This window comes from Oenanthe melanoleuca, chromosome Z, assembly GCF_029582105.1.
Source record: "Oenanthe melanoleuca isolate GR-GAL-2019-014 chromosome Z, OMel1.0, whole genome shotgun sequence".
In the NCBI taxonomy this organism is placed as follows: Eukaryota; Metazoa; Chordata; class Aves; order Passeriformes; family Muscicapidae; genus Oenanthe; species Oenanthe melanoleuca.
This window is the reverse complement of record NC_079362.1, coordinates 68741643-68766562: the sequence shown is the minus strand read 5'-3', so window position 1 is coordinate 68766562 and position 24920 is coordinate 68741643. Positions and strand designations below refer to the sequence as shown.

Below are 24920 nucleotides of genomic sequence, written 5' to 3'. Positions count from 1 at the left end.
CTTGCTGCATCCTTTCTGGCCATAAGTAGCATTATCAACGCAACCTGCAGATGTGGACACCTCCTCCAGCTTCAATACCAGCAACCTGCACCTACCGAACTTGCATAACTTAAAATATCTGCCTGCCCTTAGGTTTACAAAGGTGGACCTTTGTGAAGGTCTCAGGCCTTAGGGTTGTGGAGGGTCTCCACTACAAAACCTGCAGCAAGAAACAGGCCTGTGTCTGAAGGGCACTGAGTTCTGCTGCAGAGTTAAAACTGCTGTATATAAATGAAAGCATCAGAACTCTGCAAAAGATCAGCTGAACACCCACAACATTTTCCAGATTCAGCCATCTCCAAGGTATGCATGCAGTAGAGAAGCTGCTCCCGTTTCCTTTTCCTCCAAAAGAAATTGAATGGAGACATGGAAATTGAAAGCTTCCAAAACACTACTTTTTCAATGTCCTGCCAGAAGGTGAATAACACAGCATACAGTAGTTAAACATGGAAGTAAAATCTTACCGTGTCTGAACTTCCTTCCAGAAGTATGTTGATTGCTCTGTTCACATCCCCATTACAATCATGTAGTGCCACTATGCATTCATCCTGGTTCTTCCCCGTCACTTCCATAAGCTGGCAGTAAAAGTCAGACATGTTAAAATAACTAAATTGCCATCATAAGAAAGTAAGAGCCAGTATAACCACAAAACTACAACGAAGTGCGTAACTACCATGTCAAAGCATACAAATATATTGAATAAAGTAATCTGCATTTTACAGATCTTAGGATTCAGACAAGAGAAAGAAAGAAGCACAAATTATTTGATAATCAAGGATGTACTCTTTCACACTTTTTTTTTGTCTTGTATGCTTGAAGCAAATGCTTACACATATAGCAATATATGAGTGTAAACATGAAAAGGACCACAATAGTTTCAGTATCTTCCTTCCTCCCTCTTTATCCTAGTGTGAGAAGATATATAGCAAGACATGGCAGAGAACAGATCCACTCAGAAAACTATCCAAACTAAGAAATACATTATTTTTCAGACAGATTGGCTCCCTTGATCCATTTCAGCATAAGGCCACATCAGAGACACAAGAAGATTAAGGAGACCTAACTCTGTATAATGCTCCTTGAACTCATGGTGTATATCCTGAAGAGTAGGGGGCAGAAAAAATCTGTCCTGGGGCATTCAGCAACTTCATCCAAACAACAAAACCCACATGAGCTGAAATACATATGCAGAAGGTAAAACATATTCTATGCAAAACTTAATTCATCTCCTTTCCACCAGCACAGCTACAATCACTATTGATGAGGGTCCTTTGGCTTCACAAAGTACATTTTTGGCACTGTAACAAGAACAACAAAAAGCATTTAATAATGCTTTAGAGGAAGTTTTAGAGATGAAAAGAAACCAAGAAATTTGCTACTTTACTGCATTTATGCATCCAAACTAATTCTTCCCTCCTAGGTATACTCCTAGGTTCTTCATGAGTTGTGACACATTTCCTAGGAAAAAATGACCAATAGCCACAACAGAACAGAGACACGTATTGTCAGGACTGCATGTATTAATGGTCTCAGCTATAACTAGGTAAAGAAAGCTTGATTATTTACCACTCAACACTCACCACGGCAGAGGAAAAGGTGTTAAGATTTCATTGATACACTGTAACTCTATCAATTTAATGTATACACAGATCTGTAAGGTCAGATTGTTTATTTTTTAAAATAACACCTTGATTCACCTTCAAGCTATCATTACACTTATACTTTTCCTGAAAAACTTCCAAGATATTAGCAAACTCAGTTTACACAGTTGACGTTTTTCTCATGTGCATGTACATGTGGACAAGCTGAATGCATTCTTTATTCTGATAATCATTAATCATCAAGGCAATAGTAGAGATACACTAGGGAAGATACATCAGCACAAATGATATATATATACACTGATATAACTATACAGTCAGAGCCGTATTACCACAAAATTTCTTGTAAATGGACTTTACAGTGCAATAAGAGAAACTTTCCCTAGTTAAACTTAGGTCCTTCTGAAAGTTTATCTAACCCAGAAACAGATACTCTGTTGCTGTTTGCTAGGAGTGGCAACACACTTCTTGGGTGAAAGAAAAAAAGCACTTTATTGAAACCCAACCTATGTTTACAGGACGGTTTGTGAATCTCAAACAGGACAGCAGTTCATTGGGCAGTAGCAGAAAACATCCCCTGTCAGTACATCATGCACTATCCCATGGTCCACACCAGGTGCTAATCTTATGTTTATTAATTCCTTTCTATCTGCAAGAAAGCTATCACCCTGGGAAAAATCCTGGCCAGAGCTGAGAAAGTGTCACGGCCAGAGGAAAAAACTCAGAACCTGAGAAAAGGCCTGGCTGAAATTTGCCTAGGCCTTCAGCAGTGTCCACAATGCTCTAGCTCCAAAATGTAGGCAAGCTCTAGAACATTTTATTGTGGGGCAAAAATACTTGTACCATAAGAAACATACTTGTTTCACTTTATCTTCAAAATCTGCATCGTTTTTATCGTAGATCATCTGAGCAAGGCGAATCTGTTCTGCTGTTGCCTGAAAAAAAGAGAATATTCAATAAAGTACACAAAAAGTAACTATATTTTTTAGAGGTATAACCTAGTGTCCCTGCTTTTTTTCTTACGGGTTGTCAAAAAGAATATATACAACAAGCACAGAGAAGCTGTGGGGAAGGGATCAATATCTTTTCTATTTTAGTTTATAGTTTGAAAAGTTATTTGGGATAGAAGCAATTTCAACACATTCTAATCTATTTGAAAGATAGTTAAAGGTCACCACACTGACAAGACCACTATAATAACATAGAAGGACCATGGAAGACTGCATTTTAGCATTAATGTTCTTAATTTTATTTAGGATCTACTAATCCAGAGTTAAGAGCTTTATTTTGACAAACTGGCAATAGTATCTCTAACCACATCTCTGAAGATCCCTACTCACATTAGCTTCCACAGCTTTCCCAACAACAACCTCACCTTGTAGTTTTATGTACACTTAAAAAGACCCGAGTCATGCCTCAAGACTTTGCCTATAAACATCTGCACTGTTTTTTTTTTTTTTACAATCAAATACCAGTCTCCAAAAACTGGTAAAGGAACTTGCTATTGATGAAGTATCTGGTGCTTCTGCAATGTTTCTGGACAAAAAATGCACACTGGCAACTTGCACAAAAGCTGAGAGACTGAAAGAGACGCAGTCAAGTATGATAAATTCAAACACACTATGGCTGCCCCTGAGACAAAAACAACTGTAACACCGATGTCACATCACACGTCACTCTTCATAGTCTGGCATCTGCAGCTTATGAACTGTGATCCCAAGAAAATACCAAAGAACAGCATGCACTACAAGATTCTGGACCTCATTTGACTTCTGCTCAAAGAGAAGAGGCTACTGCTGCATATGGAGCAAGCTGATACTGAAGTGAGCTAGGACCCATGATGCAGCTGCTGAGCCTGCAGAGGTTCTTTATCGACTGGGACCAGCTCATCTACTGGAATTTTTGACAGAAAGGATTCATCCTGGGCAGCTCGCTGAATCTCACCTTTTGCCATCCACTTCACAGGATACACACATGAAATTCTGTGCCTCACAAGGTCAGAACTAATCAGGGTCAGACTGTTTGGCTTTTGTAGTTTATCACAAATGTAAACTCCAGAGGAGATCACCAAGCATAAATGCTGAGAAGAGTCTAAAAATTACTCCAACGTACACTACCAGCTGCTTATCTGCTGAAAAGTTACTGCAGCTGTGCCAATTCCTTGAGGGAAGTGACATCTGTGCTCAGAGACAATGCCCCAAGAGAATCAGCGTTTGTAACACAGTTACATACTTCGAGTTAGTTCATCTTTTCAGCAGCCGGTATGTCGCTGCTGGGCAATGGGCAGGGACCGCTCCACAACTCCCCAGGTTCCACCTAACACAGAAGCTTCCCTGTCAGTGTGGTGCTCTGAGAAAAGGAGCGTGACTGCTGAGAACTCAACAGACAGCAGAACCAAAATGTCTGCTGGTTAAATTCCTGATTTCAGGAATTTGTTACTCCATCTTCTCACTCTGATTACAGCCTCCACAGGCACACTGCAACTTTTAAACAAGTGAAGAGATTTTCTTTGACGATATCCAGAGCAAAAACATTCAGACAATATAACTTCTGTAGAGACATGATGGCATGTTTTAGCAAAAATCAAGAATCCACTAAGATTTCTTTTTTCCGTAAACAAATGTTTTGTTCAAGCCCACATTAGAAGACAACAACATACCAATTTTGGAAGAATTACAAATGTGTCACAGCATCTTCAGCTTTGTCATAGAAGCGAAGAGCTTAGAAAACTTGTAGATGCAATAGTACTCATATTTATGCCAGTGGATTACACCTAGATGGAATTGAAGATTCAGAAGGAAAAACACCAACAAGAAAAACCACAAGATGACTACACAAACATCAGTGTCACAAAAATTCTGGCCTTTTCTCCAGCAAGTGGTGGGTGGTTCTTTATTTGTAAGGTACCAGCGTTAGAACAGATTCTATAGTATCCTAACCAAGAGTATAATTAAGTTTTAATAGTGACTAAGAAAGTAACAGTATTTTAAGACAACCTGATCTTCACTCAACCTTACAAGACATTACCTTTTCAGGGTAAGAGTGGAAGAAATTTTAAAGTAAAAACTTCAAACTACCAGAAAACAGAAGCGTGCAAAACACAAGATTAAGTGACAGTAGTAGATATAAATCTTACAAAAAAATGGCACATTTATTATCCAGCAGCAATGCAAAAGAAACATCATGTAATTTGTTAAATAATTTAAATGATGATCAATGTGATACTATGACAGTGGAATCTCCACTTGGGATAAACAACACTATTCTATATTCAGAAAAATGAATCAGATTAAACAGGTAAATCCACAGAGCTCTGCTGATCTGCAAAGACTGACTAAGCAGAAAGGTCCATCTGTCATCTCAACACTACAATACATGGTGCATTAAAACTTAACTGCTGTGTATGAAATAACCAGCTTTTCCACTGAAGTGATCAAAGCAGTATCTATTATTCTAAAGGTAGAATAAATGGACAAAATGTAGAAAAAGGTCTTAATGCCTACAATCAACAAATCCCATAGTTTGGGAAGTCCTCCAGTGAGACACCATGACCACATTTACCATAATTTTTTTTTCCTTTCAACAGCAGGAATTACCAGTGTTCCAGCTCATGCCACTTTCTCTCTGAGGAGAGTTGGTTTCTACCTCTCCTATATCCTTTCATGAGGAACCTGAACAGAACACACACTCGCCTTGTCTTATTAGGGCTGAACAAACCCAGATCCCTGTGCCACTCCTCCTTTGTCCTGTCTTTCAGTCTAACAACCATCTTTGCAGCTTTCCACTGGACTCACTCCCATCTGCCTACATCTGCCTTGTGCCAGGGAACCCAACCAGGCACAGCACTCCAGTGTTGTCTTGCAAAATGTTGGAAAAGGAGAAGCCACCACTTCTGCCAGGCTGCTCACTATACTCCTGCAGCCTTGTTTTAAAATAAAACCAAATTCAACTCATCTGCTGAAAGTAATTTTCTAAATCCACACATTAGCATGTATCACCACTATGCCAAGTGCTGGAACTCAAGGAGATGACAAGGATTTGAGGTCACATAACTAATACTGTGCAAAATAGACCAAGAGGGTCTCCATATTGAAGACCAGTCCAATAAACAAAAGAAGGCAGTATTTCCTGTAGAACACCTCTAGATTGATACACACTCTGCCAGCAAAGAACCAAGAGAGTTTTGAACTGAGACAAATTTTGAGATGTATCTGTCAAGAGAATACTGAGTTGCAAGAAGCAGAAACATTCTGCACTCTTTGTAACAAGCACACAACTGCTGCCAAGAATCAGTGGCAGTAGGGTGAAACTTAATTTCCACCTAACAGACACTGAAAATTTTAGTCTGCTAGTGGATGATCACTTCACTTCCTGGGGTCACTGCACAAGAAGTTCAGGATTTTGTGACTTGCAGAGACACTGAGTTATGCTGTAGAACACAACATGCGTTTAATGAAGCTTCTTCCACCCATTCAAATTTCTTTCTTGACAAGAAATCTTCTAGCATCAGGAGGCGCGCAGGGAGAAGAGCTGAGATCTGAGGTCACAGGACAGAAATCCTGACACAGGATTCCTCACTGATAGGAGACATTGCTGAAGAACACAAAACTGATTTCGAGACAACACAGGAATAACTTGATACTGTCCTGCATTACTGAATAATTAAAGCAAATCATCAAGCATAATCTTCCAAAACTAACCATGTATTTTCATCCCATCTTTTTTCAGTTTTTACTGACTCGAGGAAGAAACTTGTATCATTACATTCTCACTTTCAAGTCAAAGAAGTTGATACAGTAGCACATACCTGTACTACTTGTTTCTGTGGTTGTGTTGGCTGTGTCGCTGAAATTTGCATTTTGTCCCGAGTGCCCCGGGTACGTTCACTGCCCACTGAAGTCATCATATACAGTATATACAAAACAATGTATGTACAAAATACAAAATCTGAAAGAAAAAAAAAGAGCATGAGTTAAGGAGGCTACTGACCCAATAACCAAATAACATAAGCGCAGTAGTTTGAACTCCTGCCTTTACCAATGGTTCTATACAAAGACTCATGAGAAAGCAACTTCAACAAATTGTTTTTGGATTTACCAGATTTTCATATTAACGGGAGAAATGCAGTGGATAGAAAACTGCTTTTCCTGCACATACATGGAGGTCATAGGCAATCCCAACTCTACTTCTCATCTCTCATTTATAAGAGAAATGATGATGATTATGTTCAAATCCTGCCTCTATAGTCAGTACTTTTGTTTTATTGTCCCTCATATTTACAGAAACAATTTATAAAACTACCTATCACTCTGCTTTAAACATACTGTGGCTGTATGGTAACAGAGAAACCCTAAAGAAATCCCAAGTCCCACACACACATCACTGTTATCCCATCTGTGTTCTTATTTGTTCTCTAGTATTAAAATTACTTTAAAACAAGCATTATTATTCCCCCTGCATGTACAGCATTTAGCATAGAAGTGCGGTTACTGGAAACAGATCTTTCAAATGGTTTGAATACTCATGTTCAACTGCCTGGTTTCTGTCCCCATAAGACTAGAAAGTAAAACTGCAAATTTCTGAAAGTAAGGACAACTTGCAAGAGGTGTACCTGGGCAGAAGGAGATGTACAAACAAGCAGCAAAGTGCTTTTACTGCAGTCTCACTTTATAAGCAAGCCTCAGCACAAAATTTGCTAGGGCAACTCAGCTGGCTAGCACCAAGCTCAGTGTACAAAAATCACAGAATCATACAATAAGCTCAACTAGAAGGGAACCATCAGGATCAAGTCCAATTCCTGGCCCAGCACAGGACCATTCCCAAAAGTCACACCATGTGTTTGAGACTATTGTCCAAACACTTCTTGGGGTCTGTCAGGCTTGGTGCTGCGACCACCTCCCTGGAGAACCTGTTCTAGTGCCCAACCACCTCCTAGGTGAAGAGTTTTTTCTAATACCCAAAGAAAAGCACTCATAACACAACTCCAGACTATTCCCTCAGGTCTCGTTACTGGTCACCACAGAGAGGAGATCAGAGTCTGCTCTGCCGTTCTCTTCCCCTTAAAAGGAAGTTGTAGATGGAATGAGGTCTCCACTCAGTCTCCTTTTTCTTCAGGAAGAGGAGCACACACTGCAATCCCGTGCACTGGGACCTGTTCAACACCCAGCTGAATCACTGGTAGTCACAAGCAAAGCGCATTCAACAAATAAAGCTGCAATGAGAGGTTTAAATACCAATTCATGATGCTCTGGAGCCTCATCTACAACCAAAAGGGCAATTAATTACATTATCACCTAAATCTTTACTTTAGAAATACATTCTTGTTGGTTAAAATTAAACCCTGACGTTGAATTTATTTACGTACTAGCTAAAGTACTCAATAATGCTTTAATGTCTAAGAGGAAAGTATATTTCTGTAAGAAACATACTTCACCAGGAACTGACTACAGTTATAAACTGAACTGGAATACTGTGTTTCTTCAACTTTTTGAATGCACTGAACAAAGCCAATCTATGTCGCAATCCCTTAAAGCAGCCTAAGTGCATTGCATTCTAAGGCCCAGAATACACAGATCTTCAGAGCACTGTGTCTGACAAAAAGACCAGACACAGCCAAAACGAAAAGTTACCTGAGCTACTGACACCAAGTTCTATGGAATATAGACCAAAATATAAAGTAGATGCGGAGATGCTCTGGGCAGCAAAATCAACATTTATCATTGACTATCTGTTCCTGGCCATCCACTGACATGTTAAAGATGTATGGATATTTTTAGTTGAGTCTGCAGTAGTATTACTTTAGCAGTTTGTGTTAAAATCAGCTCTGTAAGCTTAGCTGACTAGACTGACAACACTCAAGAACTTCAACTTATATAGACTAATAATAGCCTTTGAGTTAGCTTTTCGTTTGCTTGGGATTTTTTGTTTGTTTCTTTTTTCAAGGATCAGACTGCTTATCACAATTTGAACCTAGCACAATGAGCAATGCAAAAAACCCTGAATAGGGCACACAAGAGAACACTAACTTCTCTCAAAGACAAGCTTATAGTTTTATATATGGTTGTCTAGAATTAGTCCATTGTGACTTAAGATTTATTGAGAAAATATAACTCCATTGGGTCTCAATTAGTTCATAATTTACGAACATAATATTTATTATGGTATCTAAGAATTGATATGTCTGTCAGTGCAATTTTCCTCAGTATCACCAAAGCCACTGAAAATACAGTGATTCATATTTTAGACAGGACAGTAGGCCACTTATATTAAAGAGTTTTCTGTGTATTTGCAAAGCACATGTTGAACTACGCCCTACACTTCAGCAGCCACACAACCTATGGTTCTTCAAGCAAATTATGTCTCTTCTCCTTTTCCTAGTATGTGTCTTTGCAACCACTGCTTCTGCCATATTTGTTCTTTAGGATGAAAGGATATTTTAAGAAAAAAGGCAGGCACATAAATGGCTGAAACACTCCTGGGAGATGAAACGGCACAGAAAGATCAGGCTGCTGTGGGAACAAACAACCTGAACCGCATAACAGGGTTTTTAGAGGTCTTCATCCTCCTGATTGCACAGTACATAAGCAGCACAATTTGGCAGGTTAGAACAAAATAAAAAGCCCAGCAAGGTACAAGCAGCAGTATGGACTTGTACTTGCTTCAGGGGAGTGTGGAACCTCACACTCGTTTTGACAGTCTCCAACAAGCCAATAAGGACATGCTACAATCCATCAGATACAATCTAGTCTTCTTAAACGCACAACTGGCAGCTTGATAAAAAGAGAACTTTCAAAATACTGTTATTTCACTTCCTCTTACGTTGGCTCCCACTGCCTACTGGCAGTGTCCAGGCACAGCAGCTGGAGAGCCACACTCCATCTCAGACACTGCACTGAGTGGGGACACTTGGCTGAGGTTTCAGGCCCAACCACACTACTGCCAACTAAGGAAGCAACAGGCAGCAGAGAGCCACTGCCTCCAAATTATCACAGTGACAAGAGTTTTGAGTCTAAGTGGGATACTATCAATTAATTAAATGAGGCTGAACAAGAATATTTCCTCACTCACAAAACAGCTTCTTATTCTTTCCAGCTCCTCGTATTCATCAAATCTGTCGGGCAGCCTGCTGCCATAGAAAAGAGTAGGGTAGCAGGAAACTGATGAACTTAATTTTAACTACAAATCAAATGAGGAAATAAGATTTGAGACTGGGAGGAAGAAAACTCCTAATTAAAATCTGTTTAATAAAGATTAAAAAAATATTCAGGCAAGCAGATGCTTCAGTTTCCATATCAGGACCTGGTGCAGTGTATAAGTTCCCCACCAGCAGTTAATATCTGACCTTGCAGATGCTGCAATTTCAATAAGCAACCAAAAAAGCTGTATTTGAAGAAACATAAAAAACATTAAATGAAACTAGTACTAGTTTCACCACTTTATTTATATTAGTACAGAGAACTAGTGAAAAAAATGAATAAAGTATTAAAGAAAGAAAGAGGGCTTCCCAAAACTCTCATGTAAAGAAGCAGCTGTATTCTCTCATGACAATTAATAAAGATGCACAAGGTTCCTGTAAACTTTTTTCACTGATGTAACCTAGCACCCACAGATCAAGGCTGTCTTTACTAATTTAAAAACAAATAGAAAGCAAAACCCAAACAAAACTAAAATTTAAAAATGTCTTTATCATTAAGACTTCATTTCTTTAAATTCTATTAAAAGGGGAAAGCAACAGAAGAATCTAAGATGAAAGCCATCCCAACTCTCAATCTTTTGTTTATTTTAGTTTTCCATCTGTACAGCAGGTTTTAGTTCAATGACCTACACTACAGCTGCAGTTCCAGTAATGTGTAACATGGAATGTCAAAGATTAGTCTAGCTTACAAAACAGTAACAAAATATTATAATTTAATACTTCTTAAAACTACCGAATTCCCCCTGTCCAAAGTCTTCATCCCTTGTCTTATTCAACACATTTAGTTCTGTTTCTGCTTCGGATTTTAGAAGAAAAAGAGAAAGGCAAATAAATCAAAAATTAATTGAACACATATCAACACAAAAAAAGTTTTTAAAGTTATTATGTTTTCTGAGATCTGTTGTTCAATCTTTCTTCAGCAAGAACTCTAAGCCTTTCAGACTCAATGAAGTCAGAAAATGTACAGATACAGGGAACAAAAATTGACTTAACATGGTTGCAAGCCCCCAAGACACAGGAAATCTATTACTGAACTTCCAGGTACAGACTAGGCATGGCAATAGCAGTTGACTTTCAAGATTCCTCTAGAAGTGAAATATTCACTTCCATTAGTTGAAAAAAATCTGCAGTTTCAATTCCTTCCCTGAGGTAGTCTCAAGAAAGTTACTTTCTTGATTCCTGAAGAAGGAGCTGTGACAAAACACGGAAAGACCTCTGTGAACACCTAAAAATGTGATTGCTTTTTTATATCCAAGACAAAAAGCTATCAGTCAAAGATTTCTCACAGTGACAGAGTTGGGAAAAGGCTGCAGGACACACCCTCAGGAAGGCATAACTACTGTACATGTACAGTGAGCTCAGATTTCACTGCTCCAGCTGTAGAATTATATGAGTATGAGGAAGAAGAACAGCAATAAAAATATTACGTCTGCAAAGCATCAATGTAATGCATTTCCCTCGAGTGCTGTTGTCCAAAGCATCTCACCATCTTTACTGCTGATTGAAACAGGAAGAGTTTGCAAGAGTCAGATGTTCCTCAGGAGCCATGCTGATGACTCAATGTCTGTATTGCCTGAAGCAACTACACTGAATGTGAGCTTATGGATCCTGGGAGAATTCATGTCTCATCTTACAGTCTTCTATGGCAAACAGGAAAAATATTGACCTGCATCACTGACAGAACACCAAAGGAGAGGGAAACCTTACTATCTCCATGCTCTCATGTTTTACCAAGGAAAGAGTATTGCTGGGAGCAGTCTGAGAAACACCACACACACTAATATATAAACTTCACATCGTGTTAACAAACTGTAACCAATAACCAAGTGACTATTCTTACTCACGTTTTGAAAGCTGTCTGAGCTGTTAGTTGAAATAATTATTCTGCTAGGCCAATATATAATTAGCTAAGAACACATCCCCATCTGCAAAAATCAAAAATTTCTCTTTAATACCAGTAAAAATGAAGTTTATTTTAAGGATTACTACTCCTAAACATAAGCTATGCAAACAAAGACAAAGAAATATACAAACAGGTCTCAGAAATAAAAGATAGCACTTAGTACATGTTTTGAAAGAGAAACTGCTCCTCCTCAAAAGACTGGAGTTAGGCAAATGCTGGTCAGCTATTCAGAGCACAAAAGCATGATGTGGACAAGGGACTGAATATGGCATGTTTTCCAGTAATAGAACATGTTTCAATCATGAAAGTTAAGCATTATAATTAACATTATTTTTAAAAATCCTCTCAGAGTATCTATTTCTTTTCCTATTATTGCAGTGTCTCTAAGAAATGTGCTTCACATTTCAGTATATACTGATGATTCTCTAGTTTTAACCAAAATCTGCCAGCTACATTCAACAAGCATCCTGTGGACTTGTCCTCACCATTTCTTAAAAAATATTGAAGCTTCTGAGGCAACACGTACCCTTATTCATACAGAACTAACTGAAGGAAAAAAAGTGCAACTTTAACTGGTATTTAGAAAGAAAAAAAAGTAAGACAATCAATCACACCAAAATCAGAGAAGTCTGATGGACTTCCACCTAGGGCTTTATCTTCCACATAGCCAAGTCAATCTTCAGACTTGTAAAAAACTGGTTAGCAAAACTTACCCAGCTCCACTGCTGTCCGTATGCACCTGAGTGATTCTCAACAAAAAAAGGCAGTGAATGTCCTAAAACACTCAGAGGACTTGACCTTATGATTCAGACATCAGTATCTACAGGGAATCAAGTTCTGCTCCCTGAACTAATGGTAAGTTCCATGTTTGCAAGGACCTGCAAGATGCACTAGTTACCAACAGTCATGATTAACTGTACTGAAACCTCAAAGAACAGAGAGACACAGACAAACTGCACATTGTTTTCTAAGTACCATACTCCAGACTATCCAAACTAGATAACAGAGATTAGACCAATGTTGTTGCCATGAAACAGAAAAACCCAAAAACCCAAACAAAACCAACCAAAACACCCAAAAACCAACCAAAAAAAAAAAAAAAAAAAAAAAAAAAAAAAAAAAAAAGACAAAAAAATCCCCAACCAACCAACAGAAAAAACAAAAACAAAAAACAAACAAAAAAATCCCAAAAAAAACCCCACCAACCAACAAACCAAAAAAAAAAAAAAAAAATCTGCACTGGCCCAAATAAAAATTTAATGTAAGAAAACAGGAATTCTCTTTGACAGCCAGCCATCATAGGGATCCCGTGAGGAACAGGCAAGAGCAAGTCCACTCTTCATGTATATTTGGCGGCTGAAAAGCTCTTCAAGGAAAGTTTTGGCCTGTCCAAATACTCTAAGACCTAGAGGGAAAAATACAGGTTCCAGCCATCTTTGACTGAAAACCCTCACTTCTTGCCCTCTGTCAGGGAAAAGACTTTCTTATGTGAAACCTCTCAAACAACCACCAAGCTAGAAGAGATAACATTCTCATCACTGGCCACACAGCATGCTCTCCTGAATTGTCAAATCCATCAGTATCTCAGATCAGGGAGTATACAAAGACCACAGTGGCTCAGAGGTGGTGCTTGTACACCCATGAACATAATAACTGCCTCTTATGACAGGAAGAAAGGAACCTCAGGAGATAAAAGAAAATACCAGTCAAGTAAATACATGGTACACTTGCTGTTTATTCCACAGCTGCTACATTAAGTGGTGAAGAACCATTAGTATCGCAAATCTCTTCATACCTGTTTCTCCAGGTTTGGAACAGTCACAAAGGGAAAAAAAAAAAGTAAGGCCCTTGGTGTTTTCTATATTTAAAGTTTTCCTGAGCAGCATCCAGTGGAAGGGCACCATTGTGTGTACAACTTCCAACAATGCAGCAGCCTGGTCCTCCCCTCACAACAGACACTGTGACTGAATTATTCACTGCCTTGGAAAAAACATGAACTAGTTTTTAGTAAAGGAAAGGTCTATTGCAGCCGAGAAAAAAAAAAAACAAACTGAACTAGCAGGCCTTTCAGGGCTGAAAATCATTATCCTCTGCAGCCAGAATGAACACAGCCCTCCTGAAGTCTTTCAAACAAGTAAAGAATGGCTGAGCACACTTAAGGACAAAAAAAAACATTTCTGGAGTTTTAGTTCCCCTTTGGGACCTGGCTGCACATTCACTTGAAGTTCAATACATAGCCTGGGTAGAGCCCAAACAGTTTGTTCCATTAAAATCAAGTATCAGCTCACATCTAATATCACACAACTGTGAGCAATCACCAGAAACTGCACGCCTGCTCCCCCACTCCTTAACCACAAAATATTGCTCCTTTCCTTCAATCAGGCTAATGATCCTGCAGCTGCAGAGGGAGTTGCTTCAGTTGGTTCTCCCAGAAGCAAATTAAGCCCTCTAAAACGAAACAGTCAGTTCAACAAGCTTATCCAATGGAAAACTATGTGGCTATACAACTGCTGAATCTGACAGGAGGGACACGGATCCAGTTCACAAGGAAAGGGGGAACTAGCTTTAGTAGGCATGCACCATTACAGCCATTATGGGTAGAAATATATTTTGTTTTTCTAGGATTCAGGGGAGCATGACCTAATCCTGGTCAAGCCCACTGCACGCAATAAAAAAAAATAGAACTAATTCCCTGTAGGCATTTTAAAAACAAACAAAAAACAACAACAACAACCACCTACCAGCAGAGTTTTGAAGAAAAGTATATATTTGAAAGGCTTTTATCACATTTACTGAGTAACACTTCATGTTCAACCTCTTAGATGTCTATTAGCATCCAGTTAGTAACTTGTAGTGAAAAATATGATTAAAATTCGGAGATGCTTCTATCCAAAGAAGAGGAGGGTATAATTAACATCAGAACAGCCACACTAACACAGCTTACAATAACCTAAAATACAGTCTTTTCCCCCAGCTACTAAAGCGTATGTTTGCATTCAGCTTCAGGCATTAAGACAGAGATTCAAACTTGTCCAAAGCAACTTATTCACCCATAAAAGTCTCTAATGATTTTATATACACAACCAAATAGTCCATGTTGTTGCCAGTCATCTATGGATTTCACTTTTAAAGGAATAACACAGTTAAACATCCACCCATTCCCTATCAAAAGCCCCACCCTGACAAGGCATGTTTATTCTGCCAGCTCATTAAAACTCACAGCATCCCCTCTGAGGGGGAAAGGAGGAAATCCAGACAAACCCATTGAGGAAAACAGGGCTGAGTTACTTGAAAGTTCTCTGTGTGGCTCTCTCCACTAAAACAATCACAAGGCAAAGCCTCTTCAGACTGCAATAATTCGCACAGCTTTCCAGCCTGGATGAACTCTGGGGTCAGAAAGAAGCCCAAAGCCCAGGTGGACTCAGGGCACACACATATATATATGCAGGTGAGAAACCAGCTGCAGAGTACCAACTACATAAGTTATAAATGTTCTCTCCAAAGAATACAGGAAAGGACATATGAACTAGGCCACACTTTGGTTAATCCATCAATACTACAATGCAAAAAAAAAAAATCAAAAACTTATGTGGCCAAAGCATCTCAGATAAGACTGAAGTACACCACTGAAGCTGCACACGGTTGATGACCTTCCTGTACTAACTGTAACTGACTTGTCTCACTGCTCCCTGCTCTTCTTGTGACAGTGTCAGCAGGACACTTCCGGAACCTTAAAGCTTGGGCTGTCAGCACACACACCACTCAGGCTTTCAGTTTGTCAATACCACCAACTGTTAAAACCAAAAAGAAATTTCACTGGATCACCCTCACTACTTTATAATCAATAATTACCTGTTATTACCTCAAGATGAGTAATGCATGCAATCACAAACAAAAGACAAAAAAAAAAGAGGCTGTTAAATAACAAATGAAAATTTTAAACCAACTTACTAGGAAAGCTAATCCAGAATACACCGTTTCAGAAAATTTAAAAAAGCAGGAAAAATAAATACTGGGAACTGCTGGATTTGGCTATCAAACGGTAGAAAGGCATACTTCAACAACCTGATCAGCTATAACAGGCCATACCTGAACAGGCCCTAAAATGAATTGCTGTTTCCACAGAAAAACAAATCGAGTAATAAGATTCAAGTAGAAACCCAGGCACTCCAAATGACACCAAGAACAAGCTAACACCTGCCAGGACAATACCCAGCAGGGTATTGGAACAGGGAGCTCAGAAACAAGGTGTCACACAGGAAGCAGTGCTGCACATCGGACATCTCGCTGCCAGATCATGAACACACTCCTTGCTCGTGCTTTCCCTGCCCGCCAAAGCGTCACCAAACCACTCTCTCCTGGAACAGCTTCCAAAGGAATTCTTTGAATAGAAACAGATACAAGCAAGACGACTAAAAATAGCAGAGCAAGAGCAGAGATATTCTCCCACTTGCAGAAACACACTCAACTGCATTTAATAAAAAAAAAAAAAAAAAAAAAAAAAAAGCTCCTATTTCCCCTATTTAATTCCCACTAGAATTGACAATGATGGACAAAGTAGAAAGTGCCACCACAGAGAAATTTTGGATGGTAGGATTAATTCAAACTTATGCCACTCATCAAATCACATTACAACACTCACCAGAAAAGAAAAAACAAACAAAAAAAAAAAACACCCACAACTGAAATTACAAGCCATGAGTGATACTTCTGTAACCAGTAAGGCTGTCTCTATAAAATGTGATAGCAGACTTTAGCTTCAGTTTTACTAGCAACATCGAATAGCTCAGTATCCTTCCCCCACCTGTACAGAGCCCAACTCTTGAATATGATACCACGGGAAGACCACCAGCACAAATCACTCCCTGTGACACGTTCACATATTCAGAAGGCCAAAGAAAGATATGAGTCTTGCAGGAAAACTCTTCTAAATAAAGCAAAATATTCCAGAACACCTTTCTTTATTTTTGTCACAGATTATGGTATTCCTCAAGATTCATTTTAGGCAGGAATATCCACCAAAATATATATATATATATATATATATATATATATATATATTTATATATATATATATATATATATATATATATATATATATATATATTTATATATTTATATATATATATATATATATATATATATATATATATATTTATATATTTATATATATTTTATTTCTTTTAATTTTTTTTTTTACAGTGACGTTCATGACTCTGAAACTAAACTTTCAGAAGGAGGAAAACACAACCGTTTGTAAGGCAGTGTTAACTATTTCCTTTCTACACAATCACTCTACATAACATCTTAATGAAAACGATCAGTCATTTGGCTCAGTTCAGCATTTCAAAGTTAAACACTGTGAGAAGTGGGCAAAATCCTTTTACAAACTTACTGTCAGATGCTCAGAAATAAGTGAAACAGCACCAAGAACTGAAAGCCATCGAAGATGACTTCCATTTCTCTGCCATCTCTGGATTTCTCTTTCTACAGCCACAATAATTTTTACCATTTTGTTTAGCTTTAAACAAGTTTCCTCTGATACTATTCCTCACATTAACTTGCTTCAGTCAGAAAACTTGGGTTTACCCCCAGCTTTCCCACTTGAATTGATGTATTATTTTCCTCATAACTACAGCTTCTCAACCTGGTGTCATGTGTAAATTCAGTTATTCCATCATTCTAGAATTCATGTGAGGTCAGGTCTACCTCACCTGCCCCAAAATGATACCAAACATTCAAAAGAGATGAGGGATTAACTATCTTTACAACCTAAAACTTAAAACATGCTAGAACGGAGCAGGCAAAAAAAAAAGCCCTCTATGCAGAATTCAATCTAACAGCAGGAATACAGTCATCCAGATTGTTCTCATCCTAGAAGTTAAATCAAAATGAAATTCATCTCTCACTTCTTAGTTTCTTAAATTTTCTGAGGAAGATATCAAAGAGACAAGGTGCTCACATAAAGCGAAAAATTGCCCAGTTTTACTACATTTAATACAGTATTTACTTTCTCTCCTAACATAAATGGGGTGGAGAATGACCTGTATGCTTTTTCTAAGACCTATGGCCACTGTTCCAGCTCCATTTGTACCTTTTTCTGAGAATCTGGTCTGACTTAAATGTTATTTGCATTTTCTGTCTCCAGTAGGAGGTTGTCACTCTCTTCCACTTCTTCCCAAGCCACACTAGCCCACAATAAAATTCACAAAAGGGCAAGAGTAATATTTTCTTTTAAGTTCACGGAATCTGAACAACTATATAAACCTTTTCTTCCAAACTTCCTTCCTATTGTTAAGCCATTAAAAAATTCCTCTTCATATTAACGTATTCCCTTATCTTCATAAAGTTAACATTCTCTTTTAACATACTTCTGTAGTCTGAGTTAGTTGAGTACAGCATAGCGATGAATCATAGCCCCCCAATTCCATACAGTATGCCAAGTCTGTATACTGTGCAAGGCAATACGAAATGCTTAAGTATAAAATGTGTTTCCTAAAACATTCAAAGATAATAGTGACCTGTTCATTTTACTACTAGGAGTCTGAAAGACCAAGCACTTTCCTGCAAGACGAAGTTACTCATTTTTTAAATAAAATGAAGTTGTACTCTATATACATCTTAGTCCCTGAAACAGCTTTTTTATACTAATGGTACACCTCACCCTCAGTACACATATGAATTCTGAGACTGCACCTGTAAGACACATTCTAACTGTAGTGTTCATCTCTAGCAACAGCATTAAAACATTACAGGTACCAGCTACAGAGAGCGTACTGCACCTATAAAAAATTCAGTAAATAAACTCAGTAAATAAATGGTTTGACAACAACAGTCTTGAAAACCATTTCAGAAGATGTGCTGTAAACATTTGTTTTCTCCAAGCAAACTAGAAAGCTGTATATACACAGAAATCAAGTGAAGGATGAGCAAGGAATAACCAAGATAAAATATCACAAGTTCTAAAAATTGCATTACAAACTTAAGTAACAGCTTTTTAAACAGAGTAATAATTTTCAATCATTTACAGAGCCTTGTTTAAAAAATTCTAGCACAGCAGGGGGCTGTTAAGCACACGTACTGAAAAACCCAACATGACACTGTAAATAAATTCAGAAACCAATAGCAGGCAAGTTTAAAATGCAGAACAGTATGATGACTTAAATGTGTTCTCAATTTAACACAAGACTGTTTTTCAAATTCAATGAGTGCACAGTCCAAAACATGGCTTTTTGAAAACTATTAAGAACCTGAATCAGTAAAATAAAGTGAAAATAAAGATTTAAAAGGAAGAATGCAACATACCTCCTCTATCAGGGGAAAAGGTATGAGACAGCAGTCACCCAAAACTGCAATCGGCAGAAAGTAAAGGCTAAAAACCTGCTAATTGTCTCACCTTCAGAATACTGAAATTTACCGTTCTGCAGTGCTTTAGGTAGTGTTTTTGGAAGTATACAAGCCTCATGTAAGTAGGTACTGTCCTTTTGGTTCCTCCAGTTTTTGATGTCTAATATTAGAAAAACCATACTTATTGACCCTGTTGCTATGCTCTAAAACTCTAAGGAAAAAGGCATTAGAATGACCTTAGTTTTGATATTCAAAAGAATACTGCCCTGAAGTCTGAGTTTTTGAGATTTGTTAGAAGATACTGTGAGCTCGCAGCTACATCATAGGAATTTCTGCACAGGATCAAATGCAAGGAACTGACAGAATGAGATAAAACAACTCTCAATACACTGCATTTAAACATTATGGAGTACGCATACAACTGATGAAAACAAACTTGAAATAGCAGAATTTTTAATTCCACTTATTCAGGAAAGTCTGTTCAAAGAGCTGCAAATACCTCCAACAAAAACATTTTGTGCTTCTTTTAGATTTTATTTTGCCAGGAAAAAAAGAAAGGGAAGGAAAAAGAATGTTTAAATGAATGAGCTCATTCTAACAGCCAGAGACATTAACTTCCCTTAAAACCATTCTAAAATCTCAAATGTTGAATACGGAACAAATAAAACCCAGAAAATTCCTAGCACACACAGTACCAAGAGTAAGGCCTTCCATATCTGAGATTATGTCAGACTTCTATTCTATTATGCAAGTACATTTGAGAAGACAAACCTTTGACTGATTTACCAGTTCTGACCAATATCAAATAGGGAATCAAACAGAGATCAAGGAACGCAGTGACAGTAGGTAAGTAGAAAACTAGGATGGAAGTTGGTGTATTTAAAAAAAAAAAATCAACTTTACAAACTAATGTGAACACACTAAAAGCTGTAAATTTACTTCAGAGGCAACTAAAATTCAATAAATGTTTATCTGGAACCCACTTGTCAGCAAACTTTACCATGACTGAAAAATTTTACCATTTTACCATGGCTGAAATGCAAGCTGTTTAACAGTCAGAAGTACACTGATGTCAAACTAAAATTCTCACATAATGAACAAGTATGTCTTTAGCTGAACTCAGAGAGCTTTAGCAAGATATCCAATTGCTGCAAAAGAATTGAAAGTGTCAGTTCCAGAAACATGTGATAGTGTTTTGGTTAAACTTAAGCCTCTTGGAGCTGCGATGTTTTGAATTTAGTATAATTAGAAAACATTTCCATAATCTTCTTCAAGATGAGCTTTTGGGATGCTTTTTCCTTTTAAACTCATCTGAAGCTTAATAGAAATCCTATTTTTTATTATTTATTATTTAAGTTAAAGGGAGGGGATATTTCCATTTTTTAAAATTAGACATTTGACTGATTATATATATATATACACATACACACACACACACACACATATATACATAGAAAACTTCTGAAAAAGAGATATGGAGAATACCTACTATAGGTCAGTGTTTCAACAAGCTTTGATACATCCCTGAAGCTTAATGCTTGGGAGGTCAGTGCACACCAAGTCCTGGGAGAACTAAACATACCACTTCCACCCAGCTTGCCTTGAAGATTTCAGGAAAGCAGAGCCCCAAACCTCTCTAGCCATAAACACCATGCCAGTATAAAATACAATAGAATTATAATGACCAAATATACATTTAGATAAACTAGCCTAGTGTGAAGCTCTATTTTCAGGCTTTGCCATGTTTCCAGATTAATGCCTTTAGGTTTTACCTGTAACAAAATCAATAAAGTTCATATATACATTTTAGCAAAGTTTAGCACAGTGTTTGACCTATGCTTACATGAAGTCACTTCACCTGGCAGAGAACTTGAGAAGCAAAGTTAAGATTTTTCAGGAAATGTAAGAGGTAGTAATGCTCTCATCTTATTCAACAGAATAAGCAAATCTACCAAAAGAACTAACTTTCCTCAAAATTACTGAGTGCCAGAAGAGATAGCTTATCCCCTTCAACATTTCTGTTTTAGAAAAGAAAAAAAAGAATTATCTTAAAAAACACTTTCAGTCTTTCCAGCATATCTGCTCATATATAAACTTCTGGGGAATTCAGCAAGCTGTCAATGATGCACTACACACAGCCATAAATGCAGAACCAAAACACATTTGTAGGAATACCAAAAGTAAGGTGCAAAACAACCTCACAGCTTTCCAGTCAGCATTACCAGAGACACAGCCACTACACACTAACAGAGCAACACCATTTCCAAGGACTGAAACATAGTGTCAAATAATTCACCAGGCACATTTAACAGCCAAAAGGGATGTTGAGAACAGAGACCCCTTTCTCTCCCCCAAGTACGCCACCAGGGCTGATCATTCCTTGCATTATTTCATTATCCACTTTTATCAAAGCAGGAATTTTGTTTGTTTGTTAAGACACACCTAAGGTTACCCAGCATTACTGATTCTGCTTATACGAACCAGAGTCCAAATAATTTGAACAAACAAATCAAAGTAACAACTCATCATATCAAGATGAAGAAAACCAAACTCTTCCCCCTTCTTCCTCCACCCCAAACCCATCTTGTAACTAGCCCCAAGCCACATCCTTCTCCTGCTTCTTCACAAGCAACTCACTCTGGCCTTCTCCCTCTACACACTGCATTAGAGCCTGTCTGTTAAGTCAAGTAAAGTATCATAAAAAGTCCACGTTAATAACTGATCCTAACTCTTCTCCAGTACTGTGGAGCAACTGGCAAAGGAGGAAGAGTTATATATCAGCTTTTCAATCAGGATCTGTCAATAAAGGGGAACTACAACTATAAAACCAGTTCCTGGCCCCTCACCAGTGCTAAACAAAGTCCCAAGAAGGAAAATGATGCTGACTCCAGTTGCTCAACTCTCATTTGTTTTCCCCTACATTCAGTTTCAGCTCCAAAGAGCTACCTGCTTTTCTGCTGGGTGGAAAGGCCTTTAGTTACCACACTCTGGCTAAAATGTTCAAAATCACCTTATTTTCACCTGAAAGGCAAGATGCCACAGTCAATATGTTTTTGTGTTCAATTTTTACTTAAGGACTAAACAAAACTGAAAAGGGATAGTTGTGCAATTTCTTGCATTATGTTTTATCATAGTTTATAGTGGGTGAGTAATTTCATAACTAATGAAACACTTGAACATCTTCTCTTGATCAGTCATTTTAATGGATTTGTTTATTGAGAACAATATAGATGTTATACACTCTTGCTTTTCTCTCTCTCAAAGTTCTCAAAAGCACTTCCCAGCAATCCACAAAATCAGCAAGGGAGCGAAGTCATCCAAATATTTGGGGTAGGTTTCCTAGCAGAAATTACACCTCAGTGATGTTTCATTTTGGATGACTGTTCTACAAGAGTCATCCTAGCACTTCCCAGACTCAATAACCTTAACCATGAAAGCAATTTTAACCATCTAACCTTATTTCAACCTTTCTCTACAGCTGTGGAGGTCTTGGGGTTTTTGGGGAAGGTGTCTGGACTTGCGAGAGTACAAAAACTAGGCTGGCCCAGTTCACTTCTAATTTGGAGCTCCTATAATCATGCAAAGCTTGGGCTTCAGTCCCATCAAAAAGTACTTTTAAAAATAATCTTGATGTACACAGCTTCATAAAATGGATAGTTCAATATGCAATAAGAACTCAGTCTAATCTCTCCTAAACAATGTACTGTACTTTAAGTCATCATGTACTATCCATCCAATTTCTACACAGAACACAAAGGACCTGGGAAATTATATCGCTATCAGACAATCAAGTGCTCAACCTGTTTCTTCCTCACAGACTGCTGAATTATTGTTCAATTACCTTCAATTCAGCTAGAACCAGGACAGTCAATTACTCCTCATTTGTAATTACAGAAATTATTCAAATTTGTAATATGCCTCTTACTTCATTTCCACACTACTTTCTCTAAACCAACCCATTTCTTAACCAAGAATCATTAATTATGGTGAATACCACACCAACCATACTAAATTCAGTGCTTAATCCACCTCTCTCTCAAAGGCCAGTAAGGACATACAAGTTGAGTCGGCCTGAAGGACTACAGATCTGACTATGTCAAGTAGCTGAACCCGGAGAAAAAAGCCTGAGGGGGGGGTGTGGTGCCTCACCAATAAGTCTAAGCACCTGAAGGAAAGGTACACAGAGCCAGCTATTTTCAGCAGTGCCCAATGACAGGACCAGAGCCAAAGGGCTGAAACACAGGAGGCTCCCTGGGAACAACAGGGAATGCTTCTGTGTCCTGAGGGCAAGCAAGCACCGGCACAGTACAGGTTGCCCAGTGAGGTGGCAGAGTCTCCACTGGAGATATTCAAAAGACATTCAGACACAGTCCTGGGTGACCTGCTGTAATGGTCCTGCTTGACCAAAGAGAGACTAGAACACCTCCAGAAGTCCATGTCAGCCGAGGGCAGCCCATGATGAAGTGAAGTAAAAAGGCAAGAAAGTCCTTTAACAGAAAAGTTGTTATCAAAAACATCCCAAGCTTCACTAGAGACAACTCTAAAGCTCTAGCATTTATGCTCCAACAGTAATATAGAGAAAATCAATGGAATCATCAATTAAATCATAAGTAGGCTAAAACTCCTTGGGACAAAATCCAGAAACATACACTACTACATCAACAAGTAAAATGGTAAACAACAAAAAGTAAATAGGTGTGAAGTTGAAATGAGTTTTATACTTGCAGTCATAACAGAGAACTATTCAAAGAAGGTAACAAGCGAGTTCTTCTAAGATGCAAAGAAGAGTTCCTGGGTATTGCTGCTAATCTGGACATCACAAAACAGCAAAGAAACGAATCAGGTTGAAGACATGTATGAGAAAGTTCTCTCAAACACTAAGGAAATAAACACTTTTACATACTCTTTAAATTAATTTCACCAACCTCATAAGTCTATTCCAATCTTTCTCAAAAATGAATTTCAGACAGCTAACCCTTGGCAATTGCCCCATGTTCAAAACATTCAGAAATTCATTCAGTGGCTAACAAAAGAAAGTGAAGCACAAAACCAGGAAGTGCAGTACTTTTCCCCCTCATCACACTTAGTCACCCGAAGTTAACATCCCTAACTTAAGTCTCTCTTATGTCAGATTCAAAAATGGATCACAAGTCAGTGATCTCCAGAACGTGTGACTGAAAGCTGAAATAAAAGCAGATACCCACCCCTTGGGGCACAATCCATCAAATGCATGGATCAGATTTTCTTGCATACAATATACTATGTATAGCCCAACAGCAGTGCAAGGTTTGGCACCAGGATTCCTCTCAGATTCCTGTTGTTGACACTGTGTGTAAGACAACATAAGATTTCGAAAATCAAAGAAGAGCAGAAAAAAAAAAAACAGCAATAGCTTTCAAATATGGAAAAACAGATAATGAAACAGTACAAAGCCAAGCGTTTAGGACAAAACGGCCATGATTCAGTTAACATTTAAAAACAAACTGAAACAGGAAGCAAAAAGGTTTCTGAAGCCATATGCTTCATTCCATATTACTATACATCCATCACCCTCAAACCACTAAACAAAACAAATTGAGTATAAACAAATACTGTGTTTTCCTTGCTCAAAAGCAATCTCAATATGGTCCCTAAAGTATCATCCTACTTCCAGAAACACAACTTTAGTCACAAGAAATACAAATGAAATGTTCTAGATTAAACCAATGCCAGATGCAATAAAACTGCACAAAGAATTCCTCTCTCTACAGCTAACCATTAAAAATGTTTAGGAACATGGTCATAACTAGTGAATTCAAATCCTACACTTTCAACCACAGGGCCACCCAACAGACTG

The 24920-nt window shown here is 38.1% G+C and overlaps 1 protein-coding gene across 9 annotated transcripts in view; it reads right to left on the bottom strand.

The window, feature by feature from the left end:
- UBAP2 (ubiquitin associated protein 2) overlaps positions 1 to 24920 on the bottom strand; it is a 162807-nt gene that overhangs the window by 133991 nt on the left and 3896 nt on the right. For all 9 annotated transcript variants that reach the window (XM_056514690.1, XM_056514687.1, XM_056514688.1 and 6 more), the window contains exons 2-4: positions 6448 to 6587; positions 2498 to 2575; positions 504 to 614 (exon numbers count right to left, since the gene is read on the bottom strand). In XM_056514690.1, the coding sequence (XP_056370665.1) occupies positions 504 to 614; positions 2498 to 2575; positions 6448 to 6546 (288 nt within the window). In that variant the 5' untranslated portion in view covers positions 6547 to 6587. The remainder of the gene's footprint in view (positions 1 to 503; positions 615 to 2497; positions 2576 to 6447; positions 6588 to 24920) is intronic.